This window comes from Sesamum indicum, linkage group LG3, assembly GCF_000512975.1.
Source record: "Sesamum indicum cultivar Zhongzhi No. 13 linkage group LG3, S_indicum_v1.0, whole genome shotgun sequence".
NCBI classification, from domain to species: domain Eukaryota; kingdom Viridiplantae; phylum Streptophyta; class Magnoliopsida; order Lamiales; family Pedaliaceae; genus Sesamum; species Sesamum indicum.
The window spans coordinates 1224885-1246099 of NC_026147.1; the positions used below are offsets into that span (position 1 = coordinate 1224885).

At 35.7% G+C, this 21215-nt stretch overlaps 3 protein-coding genes across 3 annotated transcripts; 2 read left to right on the plus strand and 1 right to left on the minus strand.

The window, feature by feature from the left end:
- Window positions 658–4919, plus strand: LOC105156949 (protein ABCI12, chloroplastic). Its single transcript, XM_011073222.2, has 7 exons — window positions 658–1115; window positions 1696–1812; window positions 1986–2222; window positions 3298–3462; window positions 3592–3667; window positions 3777–3841; window positions 4636–4919. Exons 1-7 carry the CDS (start codon window positions 786–788, stop codon window positions 4786–4788), a joined length of 1143 nt encoding a protein of 380 aa, XP_011071524.1. The 5' UTR covers window positions 658–785; the 3' UTR covers window positions 4789–4919.
- On the plus strand, window positions 9722–13516 carry LOC105156950 (protein FAR1-RELATED SEQUENCE 7-like). The gene is made up of 2 exons (XM_011073223.2): window positions 9722–10063; window positions 10952–13516. The coding sequence occupies exon 2, from the start codon at window positions 10960–10962 to the stop codon at window positions 13270–13272; it is 2313 nt and encodes a 770-aa protein (XP_011071525.1). The 5' UTR covers window positions 9722–10063; window positions 10952–10959; the 3' UTR covers window positions 13273–13516.
- On the minus strand, window positions 15527–19670 carry LOC105156951 (calcium-binding protein 39). Its single transcript, XM_011073224.2, has 11 exons — window positions 19355–19670; window positions 18415–18579; window positions 18192–18310; window positions 17709–17783; window positions 17491–17584; window positions 17336–17395; window positions 17058–17123; window positions 16889–16987; window positions 16608–16652; window positions 16225–16327; window positions 15527–16050 (listed from the first exon to the last, which is right to left on the minus strand). The coding sequence occupies exons 1-11, from the start codon at window positions 19475–19477 to the stop codon at window positions 15962–15964; spliced, it is 1038 nt and encodes a 345-aa protein (XP_011071526.1). The 5' UTR covers window positions 19478–19670; the 3' UTR covers window positions 15527–15961.

Here is a 21215-nt window from a genome sequence, read left to right on the forward strand (position 1 = left end):
TAAGTGACCTATTAAAACTCATAATATTGTAATAAATCCATTATAAATAGGCCACATTAATATATAAAATATAAAGGTCAAATACTTATTAAACCACATAAAATTACAATTAAATCATTATAATAATGTCATAAACCTCAAATAAATATCAAATTAAACTGACACATTAAATTGAAATAAAGTGTTGAAAATAATTTGACAATGTTTCAGAGCGTTTTGTTGTGTTTTGTGGAGATAGAGAGGAAAATAAAGATAATTTCATTTTTTATCTGACGACGAGTTAGTCACTAAATCACTTTCCGTATCATAAGTTTCAATCTCATCAACTGAATTTAAATATAGGATTATTTTTAAGCAACCTCTACAATTTATTAAAGTAATTTTGAATTTTTTTAATTATTTATGTAGTAATAATTTATTTTTTCACATAAATAGCTCATAATTCAAAGTAAACACCAATTAAACTAATGGCTAAATTACTCTTCATATTGGGACGTCATCAAATTTGATTCTTAATTTTTTAAAAAATAATCAAAATTAATCTTGATTTATTAATTGATCAAAAACATCAAGAATAATTTTAATCATTTTTAAAAAAAATTAAAATTCAAAATTGATAAGAGATACCAAAAGTATGGGGGACCAAATGGGAAATTATCCCAAAATAAATGTAAACAAGAGATAAAGAAAACAAGAGACCGTCAGGCTTCAGCTTCGTTCCTCGGCCCGTATCAGGCACCGCCGGTCCACCACCACCACCACCGCCACCGCCACCTACCCACCCAATGTACCCGAAGCTCCTCAGCGGGCACCCAAAATTGCTTCTTGTATTTCCATCTCTATCTTCACTCCACTCCCTTAGAAATTATCCAGAAATCTTGAGCCAGAGATTACAATACCGTCACTCGACAAAATTCAAACCTCAAATTAAGTGTATAACAAACAGCAGTAATGGAGTTGGAGGTACTAATAACTGGGAAAAATGGATGCCCAGAAATCTTTTTGCTGCTGAGAAAGTATTTGGAGCGATATCTGGGGCAACATCCAGTCCCATTGCTCAGTACATATCTTCTCCCACCACTTTCTTGCACTGTGTCGACCCCAGAATCAAGATGGTAATTTTTTCACTTCTCTTTTTGTTTTTTTTTTTCTTTTAATCTGCTTTTAAAGAGTTTTATGGTTGGAAATTGTGTAAGAATTCTGCCCTTTTCAATTGGGCTTTCCTCTTTTGTGCTTCTCTTACCATTTGTTTGATTATTGTGCTGTGCTTGGAGATGTCTTTGTTTCTAATCTTTTGCGCCCCTTTTGTATAATGCTAATTTTTTTTACTAGTATTAGTTTTCTTTCCCTTGTTTTCTGCTTTTTATAATGTAGTTGGAACTGTGCTTTATATTGGTTTAATTGAATGTAATTTGATTTCATACTAGTTACTTTCTTTTCAAGATTACTTTTTTCCCTTTTCCTTTGGTGATTCTACTGATAAAGTTTCATATGCTATTAGTGTTTAAAGGCTTGATGCGTGAGTGAGAAGTTTGGTTTGTCTGATCTCTGGATGATTTGATTTCAAGAATTTTTGATTGTCCTGTTTTTTCTGTGTTATAAAATATTTTACCTTGAAGTGTTTTAAGATTCATCAGCAACTGATCAAGTTAGTCATGTTCATTACATAATAATGCTAGTACCTTTATAATGTAGGCATGGCTGCTTGCTTTGGTAATTTTACCAGCAAAATCGAACATGGCGATGCGTCTGGGAGTAGTAATCTGTCTAGCCTTATTGTCTATATGGATTCAGCCGACTGAGGTGTGGAAGGTAATGTTGCCGTGAACTTGGACGGAAATGTTTTAACATACTATGAGGCGGACAAAAATTTCCATTTCTTATTAAAATATGTAGCATGAATTTCTATTTGAGATAGTCTTTTAGTAATTCTAATTGTGTTTATGCAGGGAAATTGCCTTATTAAATGTCCAATATTGTTGTAGGATCAATTGGGAAGAGTGACTTTGCTATGTGGTATCTTGTTTGTTTTGTTGGGGTTGAGTACTGATAGTGCGCCTTCCCTTTTATGTTCAAGAAGCCCGCCATCTTCAGTGACTGGACTACCAACCCTTCCTGCATCTCTTGAAGGTTATAAGTACGTAATAATGAAGTTAGGGCCGTTACAACTCACCAGAAAAGGCTTATCGGCTGCCAGTACAGCAGCATGTTTAACTTTTACAGTAAGTCTGCCTTTCCTGGTAATTTAGATTAGATAAAATTTCTTCTTCTGATTTGCCGAGTATGTGTTTGTGTACGTTTTGTGCAAGCCTACAACATTGTTCCTTAGAACTTGTACAGGAGAAATAACTAATGTTAAGATATGGATGCATGTATACAGTGAGATTTATTCCTTAATTTTCATCCTTAGAAAGAACTAGTCAGGTCCTTTCACTGAACTAATTGGTAATGTTAAAGTGAGTTTGTTGTAAGACTTAAAGAATCTTCACTAGTTATTAGCACATGGAGGGGCTAGCGTTAACAGTTGATTTGATGATTGCTTGAAATTATGTTTTTCAAGTTCATATTACAATATTTTTTGCAAATGGAGAAAACTTGTTGTCCAAGTTAAACATGGAAATCCTCAAACCTGTCTAGAATATCTGCGGAAGGAAATAAAGAGAAGAAAGCCCCTAAGGATCGTGTTGGTGCGGAAAAGAATGAGCTCTGTTCATGGTAACAGGCGGTCCTATTAGGCTCCACATTCTGAGAGAGAAATTTCATGCAAGACCCAATTTGAATGGGAATTATTAGAATCCTCCATTCTGGCTAAATGCTAAATAAGTTTTCCTTTTCTATCTCCTAACTTTATTTTCTCCAGATTGCCGCGGATATCACAGGGCTTTCCAAGTTTAACTTCTCATGGCCTCTAGTCACCTCTATTGTCTTCATCAGTTAATGTAACATTTGGCGTGCATAAAAAAGCATGGAATAGCAAATGGAATAGGTGATACAAAGTGGTTTCACTTCATTTCCAATACTAGAGAGTAAATGTTGGAATAAGTAAATTCTTTAATATGTTGGATTTAGTGTAAATCAACTAAGATCTTTCTTGTAGACCTATAGTCTTTCTAGTCATATTTACAATACTTTACATTCAGGTGGAAAGCATGTAATATCTGTTTGTGATGATACATCCTTTTCCTTGGAGATTGTTATACATATGAGAAGGAAAAGACAAATGTTTGGGCTTAAATCAGTTTCACTGTGTGAACTTGTTGCGATATATCTCTGATCAGGCCTCTGTTTTCTTGAAAGATCTTCCAAAGTGCTAGCCTTTGCCTAACAACCACAACCTCAGAGCAGCTCGCGTTTGCTTTGCAATGGTATATTCTCCCTTTGGCAAATCTTGGTGTTCCAGTGGCAGAAATCATCCTAACTCTCCTCCTGTCATTAAGATTTATCAATCTGGTGTTTGACGAGGTTAGATATAGTACGATAATTGGCTGGACTTTGAAAGTTGATAATTGGTTTCAAATACTTGTAGATGGAGTTACATTTCAGGTACTGAAATTTTTGGATAAACCTTAAACTTTTTCTATATGTTTGCAGGTTCGTAATGTAGCCCTGGGAATTGTATCACGTAGGATACAATGGCAGCAGTTGACGACCCTAGAGACCATTGATGGTATTCTAAAACTTAATTCTCTTTTGTATGTTTCTCTATTTTGATGATGTCCTCTTAAGTAATTCTAAGGAATTATGCTTCTAATACTACATGGTTGTTTTTCTTGCAGTTTTCTTCACATATATTCGTCGGATCTTCAAAAATATATATAGCCATGCAGCACAAATAAGCCAGGTTCGCTTTCTCCTTCATTCTCCGGATTTGTATAATCTTCGTAAGGTATTTTTAGTTCACTTTACTGCTATATATCACTGTATTTTGAGTGAATACACGATTTTTGTAATGCTAACTCTTATTTCATAATGCGAAAAATATTGTTTTTCACAACTGACACAGTATTGAAGCTAGTCGAACTAAAAGCATATTTGGGCTAAACCCTTTGTTTTATAACCAAAAAAGTAACTTTAAGCCTTTCCGGACTGTTTTATAGTGGTGATCTGCTTTATTTCTTTCAATGAAGTCGAAAAGAAAGCAAAACAAACATTTTCACCGTACACTCAATTCTCGACTTCTCAACATAACTTTCAAACACCCTTGCTTTTGCCTTTTCACTCGACCCAAACACTCGATTCTGAACTTATTCTCACTTTTCAACATAGTTTCCGAACACCCCATATTTCGCCCTTTTGCTACTTCTCTGACATTCTTTAACATTTATCACATGTTAACACAACTTTTCTCAAAGAAGCCTTGGATTGATGTTTTCCACATCACACACTTCACAAAGATGTTTCAGTACAAAAGGTCAAATATAAGCCTGCTGTTTATCATTGCGTCTATGACAATCAAAAACTACGACGACATGTATCTGTCTTCAACCTTTAGCAGACTTCTGATAAATACAATCATGAGAGGTGACACGTTGGGCCGTCTAAGTTTGAGCTATGTGTTTTTGTTGTGTTGAAGGCAATGATTGTTAGAGGTTTTGAGGTGGCTGTCGTTCTCACCATGTTTGTATTGTGTTGCAGGCGATGATTGTTAGAGGTTTTCGAGGCGACTGTCGTTCGCACCAGGTTTTGTTATCGGCAGGCTCATCAAGGAAGATAGCAAATATTGTTTCTTTCTCTTGCCTTGTTGGCCTCATATGTGCTACCACTTTTTCCAGATACCTCTACCTTTGATCACTTTCCTGCCTATTCTTGCCCAGAAAAACCTGTCTTAAATTGTTCTGATCTATTAAGGTGCCATTTACTCTGTTGTATGATTGAATTATTTCAGAGTAATTTAATAAAATTTATCAAGTCCTCACTTCTATTGATTAAATAATGCATACCGATATTATGTATTGTTGTGCTTACTTTATATGATATATTTTGGGATAAATGATTATATAAACCTTTACAACCTTTTGGAATACACTTCTTTTATCATTTTAAATAAACTCGTTACTTAGAGCGGATCCAGCACGAACCAGTTTGAAAAAGTCCGATTTAGGATCAGTCCAATATTACTTATGGCCGATTGTAAGATGGTATTGGGCCTTCAAATGGGCTTCAATTATGTTCATTTTTAAATCAGACCTGACCCATGGATTGGTCTGGTTGGATTTATTTTATTATTTTTTTAATAAAATTGATGTTTTTTTTTTTATCAATTATTTAAAGTTATGATCATCTTATGAAATGGATAAATAATGAATTAAAACAAACAAAGATTTGTAATAAAAGAATTGCAATTAGAAAAAAAAAAGTAGTTAAAACTACATAATAATTTAAATAATAATTTGACTAACATGCTTAAAATAATATTAAAAATATATTTAGTTTTATAAAAATATAATTTTATAAAATATGAGAAAAGTTAGGCTCGAGCATTCTTATCCAAGACTCATCTTGGATCTGCACAGAACGTGCCTCGAATAGTATTTATAAATATATTTAATTTATAATTTTTATTTACATATGTTAATAAAATATATTATTATTTTTTAAAAATACATATTGATTACTTAGAGAGTCTTGGGCGGGCAGGCTACAATTTTGCTGTTGTCGATTACTGTGGCTGAGATCAAACAGGCTTTATTTTCTATTGATAATGACAAGGCTCCAAGGTCGAATGGGTTCTCGGCTTGTTTCTTATAAAGGCATAGAGCATAGTAGGGAGGGAAGTTACTGCAGCAGTGATTCAATTTTTTTCAGAAGAGGTGTTTGCTCAAGCAAGTCAACTCGACATTTTTAGCTCAAATCTCGAAGGTAAAACGTCCTTGAACTACAGTTGATTTTTGTCCGATTACGTGTTGTAACGTGGTCTATAAGATTATCTTTGAGGTGCTGGTGATTACCTGCAACTAATCATGGGCTCACCTTTAGATGGCAGCCAGAATATTTTCATATCAGGACAGAAAATTAGCAAAAATGTGCTCTTAGCGCAAGGGCTCATTTGTGGTTATAATCAACATCCGCTTCCTCCTAGATGTGTTAAGAAAATTGATATTTAAAAGGCATATGATGTAGTTGAGTGAGAGCTACTTCAAGCAATCTCGGAACTTATGACTTTCCCACCGATTGTTATTTAGTGGATCATGCAATGTGCGACAACAATGTCATACTCCATTTTATTGAATGGACAACCTCATGATTTTTGTCCTGGTTGTACGAGGGCTGAGGCAGGGGGGAAAGAGGTTATTCGTTTTGGTCATGGAACTCTTGCATACTATCACCAAGCAACATACCACACTTGCGGCAGGGTTTTAGTACCATTGGCGGTGTAAGGATATTACTTTGTATATGCTATCTTTTACTGATGATCTACTATATGGCTAAATTGCACATTTGGTCCCACAAAAAAGGTTCTGTGTCCTTTTCGATCCCGTAATTTATAAAAATTCTTTTTTAGTCCCAAAAAATTACGAATAGTTGCAAACTTGGTCCTATTTTCAATTTTTCGTTAGTATTTAACAGAAAGTTGCATGCTCAGGCACGTCGTTAAGTCAGTTGGGGCTCACATCTTTAAATTACCAAACTACCACTGTTTTTAAATCATACATATTTTAAAAAATATAATTTATGTTATATGTATATATAAAAAAATCTAAAAAACTATAAAATGAAAAAATAAAGATAACTGGTTGACGGGTAGGAGATTGGTGGTGGGTGGGGTGCAAAAATACTCGCCGTTGGATGGGCTTTCAAATGATGGTAGACTCGTGTAGAGAGGTGGTCGGACGGTGGAGAAAAAAGCGATATTAGAAGATGGGGGCGCGGGTTAGGTTTTTTAAGAAAAAAAATAGATATAACTCGCCAATGGATTGGAGATTTTCAGTGAGTGTGGTATCAAAATATTTGCCGTTGGACAAGATTTCCAGTAGTGGTAAGTTTGCTTCAAGAAGTAGTCGGATGGTGGAGAAAATAGCGATAGAAGATGGGGGGCATGGGTTAGGATTTTTTGAGCAAAAAAATTGAGATAACTCGCCAACGGATTCGAGATTTATGGTGGGTTGGGTATCAAAATGCTCTTTGTTGGATGAAATTTCTAATGGTGGTAAGCTCATGCAGAGAGGTGCTTGGACGGAGGAGATATAGAAAGAAAAGAAAAATACATTTGGGATATATAGATACAAATATATATACATATATATATATATTAAAAAATATAATTATCTATATGTTGAAATAATATATTTGAGTCAACAACACTTTGACCCTTTCCGTTAAGTATTGATGAAAAATTAAAAATGGACCAACATTGTAACTATTTTTAATTTTTTGGGATTAAAAATGAATTCCCTTAAATCATAGGACCAAAAAGGGCACCGACCTTTCTTCATGGGATCAAATATGCAATTTAGCCTCTACTATCTTTTTTGCAAGGCTATTGAGGCCTCAATTACTATTATGAAACATGGCTTCCAAGTGTTTTTCCAAGTTTCAAGGTTAAGGACGAATGTAGAAAAGAGTCATATCATTCTTTCAAAGGCTGTTGGGGGGCTTGCTAACACATTGGCAAGGAATTAAGTATCTAATAAGCAGGCTCCCGATCAAATACTTGGAAGTACCCCTTGTGGCGTCAAGATTAAAGATAGCCGATTATGGGCCATTATTGAGAAAATTGATTGTAGGATTAGTACTTGGAAATCCAAGCACTTTTCAACTGTTGTGAGGCCAAAACTCATCAAGTTGGTGCTTCTATCTTTTAATACCTACTGGGCTTCTGTGTTCCTTCTTCCTAAGGGTGTTACAGATCACACTGATCAAAAGGTGAGGTGTTTCCTTTGGATTGGAGGAAGTGATATGGAATTGGCCAAGTTCGCTTAGGGGCATGCAGACCGGTTGATTTTGGGGGCTTGAGACTTACCTATGTCACGGAGACTAGAGGGTCGTGGGTGTGGCTAAAGATACTTAAGCTCCGAGAATGCATAATACCAATGGTGCAACTTCGAACTGGTATATATAAACATATATGGCTAAAAGACCCGTGGCATCCTCTAGGAGTTTTCCGCAACATAGGCATCCATGCGGCCCTCTTGTGTTGAGCTTAGGTGATTTCCCCAAGCTCTCAACAGTTATTGAAAATGGATATTGGAACTGGCCAAATTCACTGCCAAAATTGTTGCATGAAATCCGACGAGATTTGCCGAAAATTGAAGGTATTAAAAATGTCATTACATGGAGAAGCCCTTCGAGCAGACATGCCTTGCGCTTGCTCATGTTACAACTGTTGCATGTCCTTTAGACTGTTTTTTCGTGCGGACTACTGCGAATTCCTCGAAATACCTTTATCTTGTGGATGGTTATTCAAGAGCGTCCGCTGACATTATACATAACTTGGTTGCAGTAGGTCCACTCTTCTTGCATCTTGTGCATGGAACAAGTGGTTGAGTCACATGACCACTTATTTTTCTGGATCTCATTTGCTGTTGCTTGTGTCCAAAGTATTCAAACCTCAATTAGGTGGAGATGGCCAATACAGAACTGGTCACATGGGGTTAGATAGGCTGCTCGGAAGTGGAGGGACAAGCATTTGATTAATGCTGCAACGTGCACTGTTGGCCTTCCTGATATATCATATTTGGCAAGAGTGAAACTTCAGAACTTCTCAAGAAATCCAAATACCACATCTTTATTGGTTATTGAATAGATACGCATAGAATTGTTAGCATATTGTAGGCCTGATTCAATTGAAGTTGTGATTGTCTACAGAATTTGGTGGATAGCGTGGCAATAGACACTGCTATACGGGCAATTTGTTATACATTATTTTACATTAATGAAATATACCTTAACACCCCCCTAAAAAAAATTATGTATGTATATATTGATTAATTGAAAAACACTAATCTAGTTTTTCGAATTAGACCTACTGAAATCAGACTTGGTATAGGGTAGAGTTGGTTTTGAAAGAGGCTAAGGTGGGTTTTGGGTCCTCTACAAATGGAGTAGGTCAAAGCAAGATAACTATGATAGCACATCCACATACAGGACTACGATGGCATTTGAACGACTAGGAACCAAGAAAATAGTGAGCACCCTACACGGGCATCCTTAGTCTCATTCTGGACAACATCTGTGTCCGTTGAATACAATGGTGGTAAAACGAACAAATGATGTACCCCTGCAACCACTATCCAAACTCAACGACGACATCAGTACATAACTCAACATCATCTCCCTAGTCACAATGAATTTACCCACACCATGCTTCTCATCTAATGCTTTGGACTTAACATTACATGTTCTCCGCCATCCGTCATCATATCCAAATTTAATTGAAATATGTTTGACTTCGATATAACCTGTTTGAACCCATCTTATTGTCATTTTTAGAGAAAATACATTATATATATATATAAATATAGTGTGAAGTACTAATCTAATTAATTATGTCTATTCATTTAATTTTTCCATTCTTAATGCAGTCTAATTTCAATAATAAATAAAATTGGACAGAAATAGAAATAAAATAGAGAAGGGGTAATTCCAAATAAGGAAAAAAAGTAAAAAGTCCAAAATCTCCTCATGGTCCTACTATGCACTAATGTCTAATGATCAGAGGGCACACCAAATCTTGCCTACACCTCCGTACCATCCTATAAGAACTCTGACGCCCATTCTCAACCAGCGTCAAAAGGCGCACCGCAGTGGAAATCCACCTCAGCTCCACCCATCTCAGTCCAGTGAGATGAAAATGAAATTGATCTAAGGAAAACTGTGCGTGGGAATTTTCATTTATTCAGCTTGATTTTCTGCTGCGATCTGTTTTCCGGTTCGAATGATCGATTTTTCGAGATTTTGTTTGAGATTTTGAGGTGTGAGGTTTGGTTTCGCGGGAATCAGTGGGTTTGACGTTACAATGCGAGCTGGTTCTCGTTGAATTTAGTGAAATTTTAGTGGGAAATTTGAGATGCAAGAAACCCTAAGTTTTGGGGATTTTATCTCGGCTTCAGCGGATATGTGAAAGGTAAAACCCTAACTCCTCTTTTTCTTTTGTTTTTTAACCCTTAGTCCCTAAGTTTTCTTTATATGTTCCAAGGTGGTGTATTTTGTGTGTTTCTATTTTATTTTGGTTTTTAGTGCTGTGAAGTTTGCTGGTTTTATTGTTTTGGGTGGTTTGTGGAGTGGACTTGAATTGTGTTGTTTGGATGAGAATTCGTGTGTGTGAGCTAATATTGGACTGTTCTTCTGATGTTTGATTTGGGGGATGAGAAAGTTTGGACTTTTTCCGTCTGTTATTTTCTTGAATTGCATGCTTAAGTTGGTTCTGTTTTCTTTTACTAAGCTTCTGGAAGAGTGTTCTGAAAAATATCTGTATATAATTTTTGGCTTTTCGTGTCTCTGGTTTTGCATGTTTTCTCTTAGTGAGAATGATTGGTGAGAAATCAAATCGATTACGTTGTTGTCGAGGCATGGCTAGTTGATGAGTTGATGGCAAACTAATGTAAGTGGTAGATATGAAGATATTTGCTTGGACTGGGAGGAGGGAAGAAAGCCTAAATGGTATCTTTATAACTTGATGTGGAAAACTGCGGCTGGAAAGGATTACAAATAGTAATCTTTTACCTTTTGGCAGGCGAGTGAACTAACACGCGGGTTTCACTTAATTGTTGACAACTTCTACTTGTGATGGATTAATTCATAGGTGGAAATGGTAATTTTGTCGAGATGGTGTACCGATTTTGGTCGAAGATATCTTATGGCATTTATGAGGACACTGCAATAGTGTTGTCCTCTTATACAAACTTTTTGGTTTCTGATTGAGCTTTATCAAGCTTAATCATGTTTGTTCGTTGTAAATCAAGGCTCCGTTGTATTTTTCTAATTTTTATTTCTTTTTCTGTGATATCTGCAGAAAGTGATATGAATAGGGAAGTGTTAGGAAATTTCATGACCGTCAGGACAAAACCAGCAGCTCTAGTTGTTGCAAAGGGCAATGGCTACCGAGATGATGCTGGGCAATCTAAGGTGGAACCTCATGTGGGGTTAGAGTTTGATTCAGCTGAGGAGGCACAGGAGTTTTACAGTGCCTATGCTACCCAAGTGGGTTTCAAAATTAGGATTGGGCAGCTGTATAGATCCAGAGTTGACGGTTCTGTTATTTCACGGAGGTTTGTGTGTTCAAAGGAGGGGTTTCAGACAAACACAAGAACTGGTTGCCCAGCTTTCATAAGAGTGCAAAAGGCTGATTCTGGGAAGTGGGTTTTAGCCAATGTGAAGAAGGAACACAATCATGAATTTGAAGCCTCTGGAGAACTTTGTCCGCCTAGGATACAGAGGAAAAGTTTCCCAACTCCAAGGTCATCTTGTGGTGGCGCGAGCCGGACAGGAATCAGATCCCATGAGGATGATGGTCCATCAGGTGTTGTTGATATGAAGCGTCTCAAAAAGGAAGAGATCGATGGAATAGTTGGACCCATAGGTGAACCTTATAAAGGACTTGAATTTAATTGTGCTAATGAAGCTTACAAATTCTATTATACCTATGCAGCTAATACAGGGTTCAGGATCAGGATAGGTCAGTTATTCCGTTCTAAAAATGATGGATCAATTACATCACGGAGATTTGTATGCTCCAAGGAAGGGCATCAGCACCCATCCAGAGTTGGTTGTGGTGCATATATGAGAATACAAAGACAAGAGTCAGGAAGGTGGGTGGTTGATCGTCTTCAGAAGGAACACAATCACGAATTTGAGTCTCCGACAGATCCTAGTAGAACTGTGACAGTTGCATCAAAGGGGTATAGAGAGGAAGGAAACAGTGTTTTGGAGAACTTAGATTTAGTTGAAACAAATGGAGGCCTTAGCCTTGTCAAACGAATTCGAGAAAGTAACATCGATAGTGATTGGTATAATCTACTACTTGAATACTTTCAATCTCGGCAAGCTGAAGATACAGGATTCTTTTACGGAGTGGAAATGCATGAGGGTAAAGGCATGAGCCTTTTCTGGGCTGATGCAAGGTCTAGATTTGCGTGTACCCAGTTCGGAGATGCCATTGTGTTTGATACAACATACAGGAGAGGTAGTTATTTGGTGCCATTTGCTTCATTTGTTGGAGTTAATCATCACCGCCAACCTGTACTTCTTGGTTGTGCTCTAGTTGCGGATGAATCTGAGGAGTCATTTACTTGGATATTTCAAGCTTGGCTTAGGGCAATGTCAGGGCACCGTCCTCTGTCTATAATAGCTGATCAGGACCGGGCCATTCAGAATGCAATTGCCCAAGTTTTTCCTGGGACACATCATCGGTTCTCTGCCTGGCAAATTCTTGCTAAAGAACAGGAGAACTTGGGTGCACTGCTCTCCATGGATGGCGAGTTCAAATATGAGTATGAAACTTGCATTTTCCAGAGCCAGACAGCTAGTGAATTTGATTCTGCTTGGAATATGCTCATGAACAAATATAACCTGAGAGAGAACATCTGGTTCAAGGAGATGTATAGAATGCGCAAAAGTTGGGTTCCCTTGCACATAAAGGGAACATTTTTTGCTGGCATCCCCGTGGATGGAAGCTTAAAGCCGTATTTCAGCACAATCTTGACTCCCCAGACACCTCCCAACGAATTTGTTGTACGATATGAGAAAGCTCTTGAACAGCGGCGTGAGGAAGAAAGGAAGGAGGATTTCAACTCTTTTAACTTGCAAGCAGTTATGCACACAAAGGACCCCATAGAAGAACAGTGTCGAAGGCTTTACACAATCACAATGTTCAAAGTTTTCCAGAAGGAGCTTTTGGAATGTTATAGTTATGTTGGAATAAAGATAAACGTTGAAGGAGCCATTAGTAGATATCTGGTGCAGAAGTGCGGAAATGGTGATGAGAGGAATACTGTTGCCTTCAACGCGTCGAATCTGAACATCACATGTAGTTGTAAAATGTTTGAGTTTGAAGGCGTTCTTTGCAGGCATGCCCTGAAGGTGTTCCAAATAATGAACATAAGGGAGCTTCCATCTCGCTATATCTTGCATCGGTGGACTAAAAACGCCAAATACGGCATACTAAGAGATGCTGATTCAGGAGGCGGCGCCCAAGACTTCAAGGCCTTGATGTTGTGGAGTTTGAGAGAAGAAGCCCGGAACTATATCGATGCTGGAGCAGCATCTTTGGAGAGATACAAACTCGCCTTCGAGATCATGCAGGAGGGTAGAAGGAATCTCTGCTGGCAAAACTAGGACGTGTCTCAACCATATGTAAGAGATGTAAATTTTCCTTCTAAAATTTTTATCTTCATTCAAGGCCATACAAACTCGGAGCTGTCAAACTCTGAAGGTTAGTAAGTCTTTGCCAGTTTCATCCATGTAATTAAATAGCATCCCTTTTTTCTTGTATCCGAGCTGATTCTCGGCTCGAATTGTAGTTGTTATCTGTTTAATGTATCGATCAGGCAGTGGTTGAATGAAGATATTCTCAAACCAATATGCTGTTCTTGTGCTACTTTTACGAGCTTTTTCTCTTGATTTGTGGGTGTGAAAGCATGAAAAAGGTGGCATGAAGCTTTCAAAATCTGCATCCAACATTATATCCCTGTACATGTCTTTTACTAGACCATTATAAGCATTTGTATGGTTTTAAGGATTTCTCATTTCATTTTCTCCCTTGCTGTTGTTGCTTTTCTCCTTTTTTAATTTTCCAGGCAGTTGATCTTCTAAGTTTGATTAGAAGTGCCTTGAAGTTGAAACTCAACCTCAAATTTTTCCGTGGTTCTAAAAGTACTCCTACGTCGAGAGTTGCTTAGTATCGATTTTACTAAGAGAAAATTTGTCGTGTATTGTAATATATTATTACTTATCAATTATTTGTATTAGGACACCCCAAAAAGTTGTGAATGAATAAATTTAGCTGACAAAAGAATTGGATCCACAACAATTTGGCCAATTGGACACCCCGCACGTAAGGGTAAGTTACAATGAGCATTTTAAAAACTTGTCATGATTATAAGGGTAAATTATAATTATTTTTTTGAAGATTTGATATAATTACAAATATATTCTCGTTGATTGAAAAATCACAAAATACTCCCTGATTTTAACGTTTATCTAACTACGAGCTCATTTGTTAGGTTTTCATTCAATTTTTATGATGAACTGACTAAAATGCTCTTTTGAATTATAAATTATAATTTTATATATTTGTTAAATTTTTAAAATATTTTTATGAACTAATATTCCCTTTAGATTATCTATGTTACCACCCCTCAATTTGTTTTTTACATTTTTTAAGGTCCACTTCACCGTCTAGAGGTTACATAATTTATTTTCCATTTGAGGAGGGTATTTGTAATTTTTCAAACAATAAGGTGTATTCGTAATTATATGTAATTTTAGGGGAGATAGTTGTAGTTTACCAAAATTATAAATACCTTCTTGTTATTTAAAAAATTACAAATATTTTGCTAAAATTAATAGTCATCTAACAAATACCCAATCGTGATAGTCAATTGTAGGGGAATATTTGTTATACAACCATTAATTCCAGAAGAATATTTATAATACATGAATTATAACAAATCTCATAAAAATTCTATACCATTTATCCTAAAAATAAATAAATATTTCACGAGCAACTTTTACTCGAATTGGTTCGACATAAATCCAACCCAACTCAATGTCATCATCAATCATGGCGGTGACGGTCTGATTCTTCTTGGATCAATGGATATCAATTGACAACTATTACTATAAACTAGTTGGATATGGCACGTTCGATGTATGTGTACAAAAAATTATAATAATTAAATATTTTTTAATAAAAAAATTTATTGAAGAAAAAATGATAATATGAAAATGATCACAAAAATAAATAATTTTGTATGAAAATATTTAAAATACGAAAAAGAGATAAAAAAATATTTACTAAAAATAAAAAAAAATTATCATACAATTATAACTAGGACCCATCTCAATGTTCTTTCCTCCTATTCTTTTCATGATTAGCGGATGTCTAAGAGGATTAACTCAAAGACGCGACGTCAGACCGAAAACTTGAGGGTACAAACAAAAAGTTACCACACATCAACATCGACTTACAATCACTGTCGATTTTGACCTCTCAACTCCTTTATTGCATAAGAAGAAACAAATACTTCCAAGTAGAAACTACAAATGTTGTCGGATGCATCTGCAAATCTTGAATCTGAACTCACCAAAGTTTCAAATGTCCAAATGGGAAAACAGACGATCGATACAACAACTTTTTCTGATAAATTTGACCCTTTTTCACTCATGTTATACAGTGACAGCGAACATATGGTGAAAGGCACAATTACATATAAATTTCCAGAAACTTGGACGAAATTACATTGACATTCCCTGTAGTCATGTTTCATATCATAGATTTCTCCCTGATGATCGAATCTTCTGAGAAAATTTATAATGTAAGATATGCTTATATGAGATGCAACGTGCAATAAGTCTAAATTTTGGGGGATGTTTGGAGCAATTATCTCTTTGGAAGAATCTGTGAAGTTTAATATGGGGACATACATTTGTACAGCAAGATGAACAAAGTATGAAGGATGTAATTCAATTATCAATAACAGAAACTGTAATAGCCCCGATAAGCATTCTTACCTACAGCGTACACGTTGCCGCCTTTACTCCAATACGTCGAACACAGAAGAAAAAGTGAAGTATGAAATGCAATAAACAGATGACCTTTTGGCCTTAGTTTTGGCATGTATTGTTCTAACATGACAACTACTCTCATCAATATAGGATGCTGAGTTCCTTTGATCCTCTCTAGCCAGCTGTTTGATGCTGAAGATGCTAGCTTGATACAAGGAGAGATGAAATAATGGCCAAATAGTGGTCCTATTTTAAAATCAATGAGATAGTAATCAAAATTTATAGGTGGAAATTGCACCTAAGATGTGAGATTTGGGAGCCTAGCTAGTCTCTGTATTTCCTTCATTATCATTTCCTTTTCCTCTTCAAATTCATCATCCTCATCACCTGCAACGAAATCTATATGTTTACTGGGCACAGCAATGAGAATGACCATATGTGAAACAGTTGTTTTTCAATCAAGATGAAAATCTTGACAGAAGGATCTGTGCATAGTTGATCTGCAATCAGTGATGTGATGAACTGAACGAATCGGAAGTTTTTTAAGTGAATATGCTTAACCTTTGCCAGGAGATAGATTTTGGAGCAGCGCTAATAGCTTTTCATGGTTCTTGGCGAGGATTACTTTTATATCTTGAGGTTTATTCGGGTTAGCCACAAAAATCTGCAGGTTGAAATGAGAAGATAAAACTAAGTTGAATGGAATAAACTAAATTGCACAACCAGATGTAAGCATCATTAAGTGGACCACAAAGAACAGCATCATGAAGCAAAGCATGACTACTGAGAAATTGGAATCAAAGAATGAAATAACACTATCCTGGATAAAGATGTCTATCTGAAAATAAGATTATGTTCCATCCTTCCGACCTAGTATAATATCCTGGTAAACCAAATTCCAGGGGGAAATATGCAAATAGCGAACAATAAATGCATTTTATTACCTTGAAAATATCAAAGGCCAATATTTGGATGTTTTTGCTTGAATCCTGTATAGAGCAATGAATAATAGAAAAATTATGCACTGGAACTCTTGGATGAAATTCTAGGTTACTTCTAGAGCAATTTTCTCTTACATAATTGTATCATTCTTTCTTAGTTATCAGGCATGTGGTGCATAAACAAGCTCATCTAGAAGGAACATGTATGCCAATCTTCGTTTGGCTACGCATGTCAGGCATCTTTAGAGAATTTTAACAGATCCAGGTTTCTAAGTATTAAATACCTTCAGCAATATCATCATGAGTTTTAAGTGGTGGGTCTCTGCAATGTAGCGCTTCATTATATGGGAATTTCGAGATTCCAAAAGAAATTCCGAGAGAAGCTGAAGTCACAAAAAGTAAAATGTCAATACAATGAGAAGAAGCCAGGGATAGACTATAAAAATAACTGACCTTCAAAGACTGCCTTCTAGTAACATAGTTAGCCGACATCAAGAGTTTTTCATAGTGCTCAAAAAACTGAAGAAACAAGCTTTGTAAGTAAAATAAGCAGATTTATGGAAAAATGAAACCAAGATAAAAGCACACACCTGCACATGCTGCAATAAATATGGATACTTATTAAGGACTAGCATTACAAAGTCATATTCACATCATTCATTTTAAGGAATATCAATTACGAAATCCAGCGTAGACTAAGTTGTGCAATACTGAGAGGGATCGTTCAAGACCTCATTGTAGTGAGCAGTCAGGAATTCAGAAACTGCAGGCGGATGTTTAGTGAGCAAATCCTGGAAAATTTAGTTCTATATGGTAAATAATAGCACGAAAAAAAAATCAAGAAGATTATCAACTTATATTCTGAATTATATAAACAAGAGATGACCTTAAATGTAGCAAATGCATCAGATGAAACATCAAAATTAGGTAGCTCAACAAATTTGAAGAACAACTCGAAGCTGGGAGAGTCTATTATGTATCTGAAATAAGATCACAGAAATTTTTATTATGAAAGATCTAAAATATAACTACAAGCCTCTTCCAGTCATTTTTTAGCAGCACTAAACAAAGAAGAGACAGATAAAAAAAATATATATATCTTACTTTGCAAGAGTTGGTACTTTGATGCATTCCCTCAGCATATTTCCACAGTGCACAGCAATTTCCTTGTTGTCATAGCTGCTTGCCAGACACAACATTAGGTATCATCTTTTATAACATTGTTCTGACATAACAGGAACAATCCAACTCTATCTATCCAATCATGATAGTATATAATGTCTAGAAAAGTGAAGGTGAACAAAAAGATGAGTACAACAAAAGACAAGACAGATCCACATGTAGCGTGAGCTTACGTGCAACTTCATAAAATGAATATGATGGTGAAATTTCTTTTCTAGAAGCTAATATTCCTTTATAATTGTAATCATTCTGCTATTATTTTGGCTTTATGCTGTAAGTGTTATGATGTATTTGGGTTTGCGGATTCCAAAGGATCTTCTAGTGTAAAAGAAATGTGCATGTCACAGCACACACGAGAAAGAAAAAGCACGCAAAACAGCTAGCATGTCGATAAAAGGCTCTTACCAAGCAAGAAGGAAGTCAAGCAACTCTAGATGGTTCTCCATGTATTGTGCACAGCAAAAGACAGAATCAACCTTTTGCTTAAGCAATAGAGACCAACACTGGACCAAAATTTTTCTAGTCTGTTGAGAGATGAATTTCCTTAATCACAAAAGCTTGAAAAACAGATATGTCTCTCATTTACGAGTTCTGCTTTATCATTGATCATAGTTACTTCAGTACTTACTTCCCATCCCAGAATGGGTAAATTGTCAAAAATTAGAGGAATTGCATCTTGATTACAGATTTCAAGTGTCAGCTGTGAAATCTGATCTGCACTTGGCCCAACTTCACCATCTCCTGTCAACATAACTCTCATCGCCACTATGTTCTTCTCGACTTCCTCCAAAGCCTATATTAGAGTGACATAAATACAAATAACATGATGGATTCCGCAAATCAAACAGCAGGCGAAAAAAACAATTAATCACTTCTTAGAATGATTGACACATGTGCCCTGCAAATAATAAATACACTTCAAAATGCTAGTAGATATGTCATCTCAGAGCTGTTTTCCCTGTTTCGCTTCAGGTCAATGTTGGTTCTTTCTCCAGCAAAGCAGATAAATTACTAATTCTCTTTATCACCAACCAATAAGAAGAAAAAGAAAAGAAAAGCAAAACACTAACTCTGCAATCTAGTCGCATATACATAAACTTACATTCACTGATTAGGCACAAATTATTATATCTATGAGGCCATTTAGAGAGTCCATGATTCATAAAAAAATTCATTGAGCTGCATCATCACTCACAATGACTTCAGACCACAAAGAAAAGGGCCAGAAAGAATTTCTATCAATTTCAGGTAGTTCTGCAAATTATTCAACAAAACTTCTTGATATATAACATACAAAATACATACACGTAAAACACAAATAACTCATACATGCATGTTAACTCGAAGTTTCAAAAAACAAATGCATGTGAAACGACGTAGAATTAAAACCCAAACAAAGACAAATGCATGTGAAACAACGCAGAATCAAAACCCGGAAAAAGATGAACACGTCAACAATGTCATAATCACCGAACCGTAAAACTCCAACAAACACCACACATGAAACATCGCATTTCCATCGGAAAACAAATTTTAACAGTTTCTAATTAAAAAGAGAAAAGATTCACCTTTTCCAGGGCTCTCACTTCAGCTACAGTTTGGGAGTCGAGCGCCATGAGACTATCCTTGATCGCCTTCACCAACTCCTGCGGGGTTTTAGGCCTCGATTGCCTGAAAAACGAGAATGACATCTTTCCTATATAACCTTTTCCCCTGTAAAATTATGAAAATTTTATCATAAACAAGTGAATTTAAATCGAATCAAAATTTTCTTGTGATCTGTTCAATAATTTCGTAAATGAAATTTCGATTTTTGGGATTTTGATCGATTCATCGATTGCTTCAGTTGAATTCGCGCGTTCGTCGAAATAGCGCCAAAGGCTACTGCTCTTTCTTTCTTTGAGTTAAACACACTTCTTTTGTAAAAGCATGGAACGGAAATGGGTTAAACCCAGACCCGAACTCGACCCGTTTTATAATTTTAAAAATAACTTTTAATATAATTTTTAAAAATAATATTACCATAACTTTTTGCATATAAAAGAATTATTACTTTAGCAAACAATAAATTAATTATAAATTTATATGTCCGTATTTTTTTTTTGGGTAATTATGTTGACACCCCTTAAAATTAGACTAGAATACACGATCTACTATCTTTTATAATATTACACTAATACCCCTCAGGAGTGTAGCTCTAATTTTACAAAAGACAGAAGGTATTAAGGTAATTCAGTCTAACCCCAAGAATGTAAATATAATTTACCCTCTAATTTTTTAAACATAAAAACTTACAAAAAGTAGCTATTAATCTTGTATATATATATTAATAAAATATAAATTGTATTTTATTAAATTTTTTTATAGAGTTAAATACAATTTACCTCGAACTATTTTTAAAGTAGCATTTATATCCCTAAGCTAATAAATATAATACTTATCCTCCTATCACTAAATATTAGATAATATTGCCCTTATATTGGATATGTATACATTTGTAGTTTAAATAATTTTTTAACATTTTTCATTTAAAAATTCAATAATTTTTTTAAAATAAAAAATATATATTTTTATTACAATAAAGTAAAATATAATTAATAAATTAAATAGTTCGAACTTGATTATAATTTATAGACTCAAAGTTAAGTAATTAATGAGTGAAATAAATATACAAAAAGCTTTTATGTAAAATATTTTATTAAATTTGATGTGTATAAAATTAGGTTGGCCCAAAAAGGCCTAAACGATCCAAAAAGAAGAAAGAAATGAGAGGTCCGTAACATCCTAAGAGACCCAAGTCATGAGAGGCCCAAATCATTTGAGGGCCGAAAAACACTTGATAGGTGGCCTTAGCAGGTGCCCCCTAGAAAGTAGAGAGGTGGACGGCCTTGACGAGTGCCCCTTAGAAAATAGATTAGGAAAGGAAGGAGCGTGAAGCATCCCCTACTCGCACTATGATCAAAGCCCAACAAATATTCGGTTGAAAAAGCCCACACACATGGCAACCCACTTTCCTATGTGGCATCTGGTCAACAGCTATATTGGACCACATCAGCCCTAGGAGGACCCCCCTGGCCGCTGAGAGTCCTTATTGACGAGGAAGGTACCCCAAAACCCTAGACTCATTGGCAGCTTAGACTCCCTAGCAGTGAGGAGTTCTTGCTGATGAAGAGTCCCCTCAAACTCGGAGATAGAATTCAAAAATATTTCTAACAGAAGATAAGATCAAATTATAGCTTATCCAAACGACATTCAGCTACTTTTTCCGAAATTAAGGAATCGCAATAAATACATGTTTACTCTTCCATGCTCAGGGCACTTCCAAACACCTTTATGAGACCCTCTAACGTCTCTCACATATCTCTTGCTCTCTAAATCATCCCTCTCTTTCTACAAGCACATTATCATGTGTTCTTGTATTTTTTACCG

Excerpts from the sequence above, each read along its gene's own strand:
- LOC105156949 (XM_011073222.2), top strand. The coding sequence starts at position 786 with ATGTACCCGAAGCTCCTCAGCGGGCACCCAAAATTGCTTCTTGTATTT. Across the intron at positions 1,813-1,985 it reads AGCCGACTGAGGTGTGGAAG|GATCAATTGGGAAGAGTGAC; the intron begins GTAATGTTGCCG and ends ATATTGTTGTAG. Across the intron at positions 3,842-4,635 it reads ATGCAGCACAAATAAGCCAG|GCGATGATTGTTAGAGGTTT; the intron begins GTTCGCTTTCTC and ends ATTGTGTTGCAG.
- LOC105156950 (XM_011073223.2), top strand. The coding sequence starts at position 10,960 with ATGAATAGGGAAGTGTTAGGAAATTTCATGACCGTCAGGACAAAACCA.
- LOC105156951 (XM_011073224.2), bottom strand. The coding sequence starts at position 19,477 with ATGTCATTCTCGTTTTTCAGGCAATCGAGGCCTAAAACCCCGCAGGAG. Across the intron at positions 17,396-17,490 it reads ATGCATTTGCTACATTTAAG|GATTTGCTCACTAAACATCC; the intron begins GTCATCTCTTGT and ends TAAATTTTCCAG. Across the intron at positions 16,328-16,607 it reads TGGCCTTTGATATTTTCAAG|ATTTTTGTGGCTAACCCGAA; the intron begins GTAATAAAATGC and ends TTCAACCTGCAG.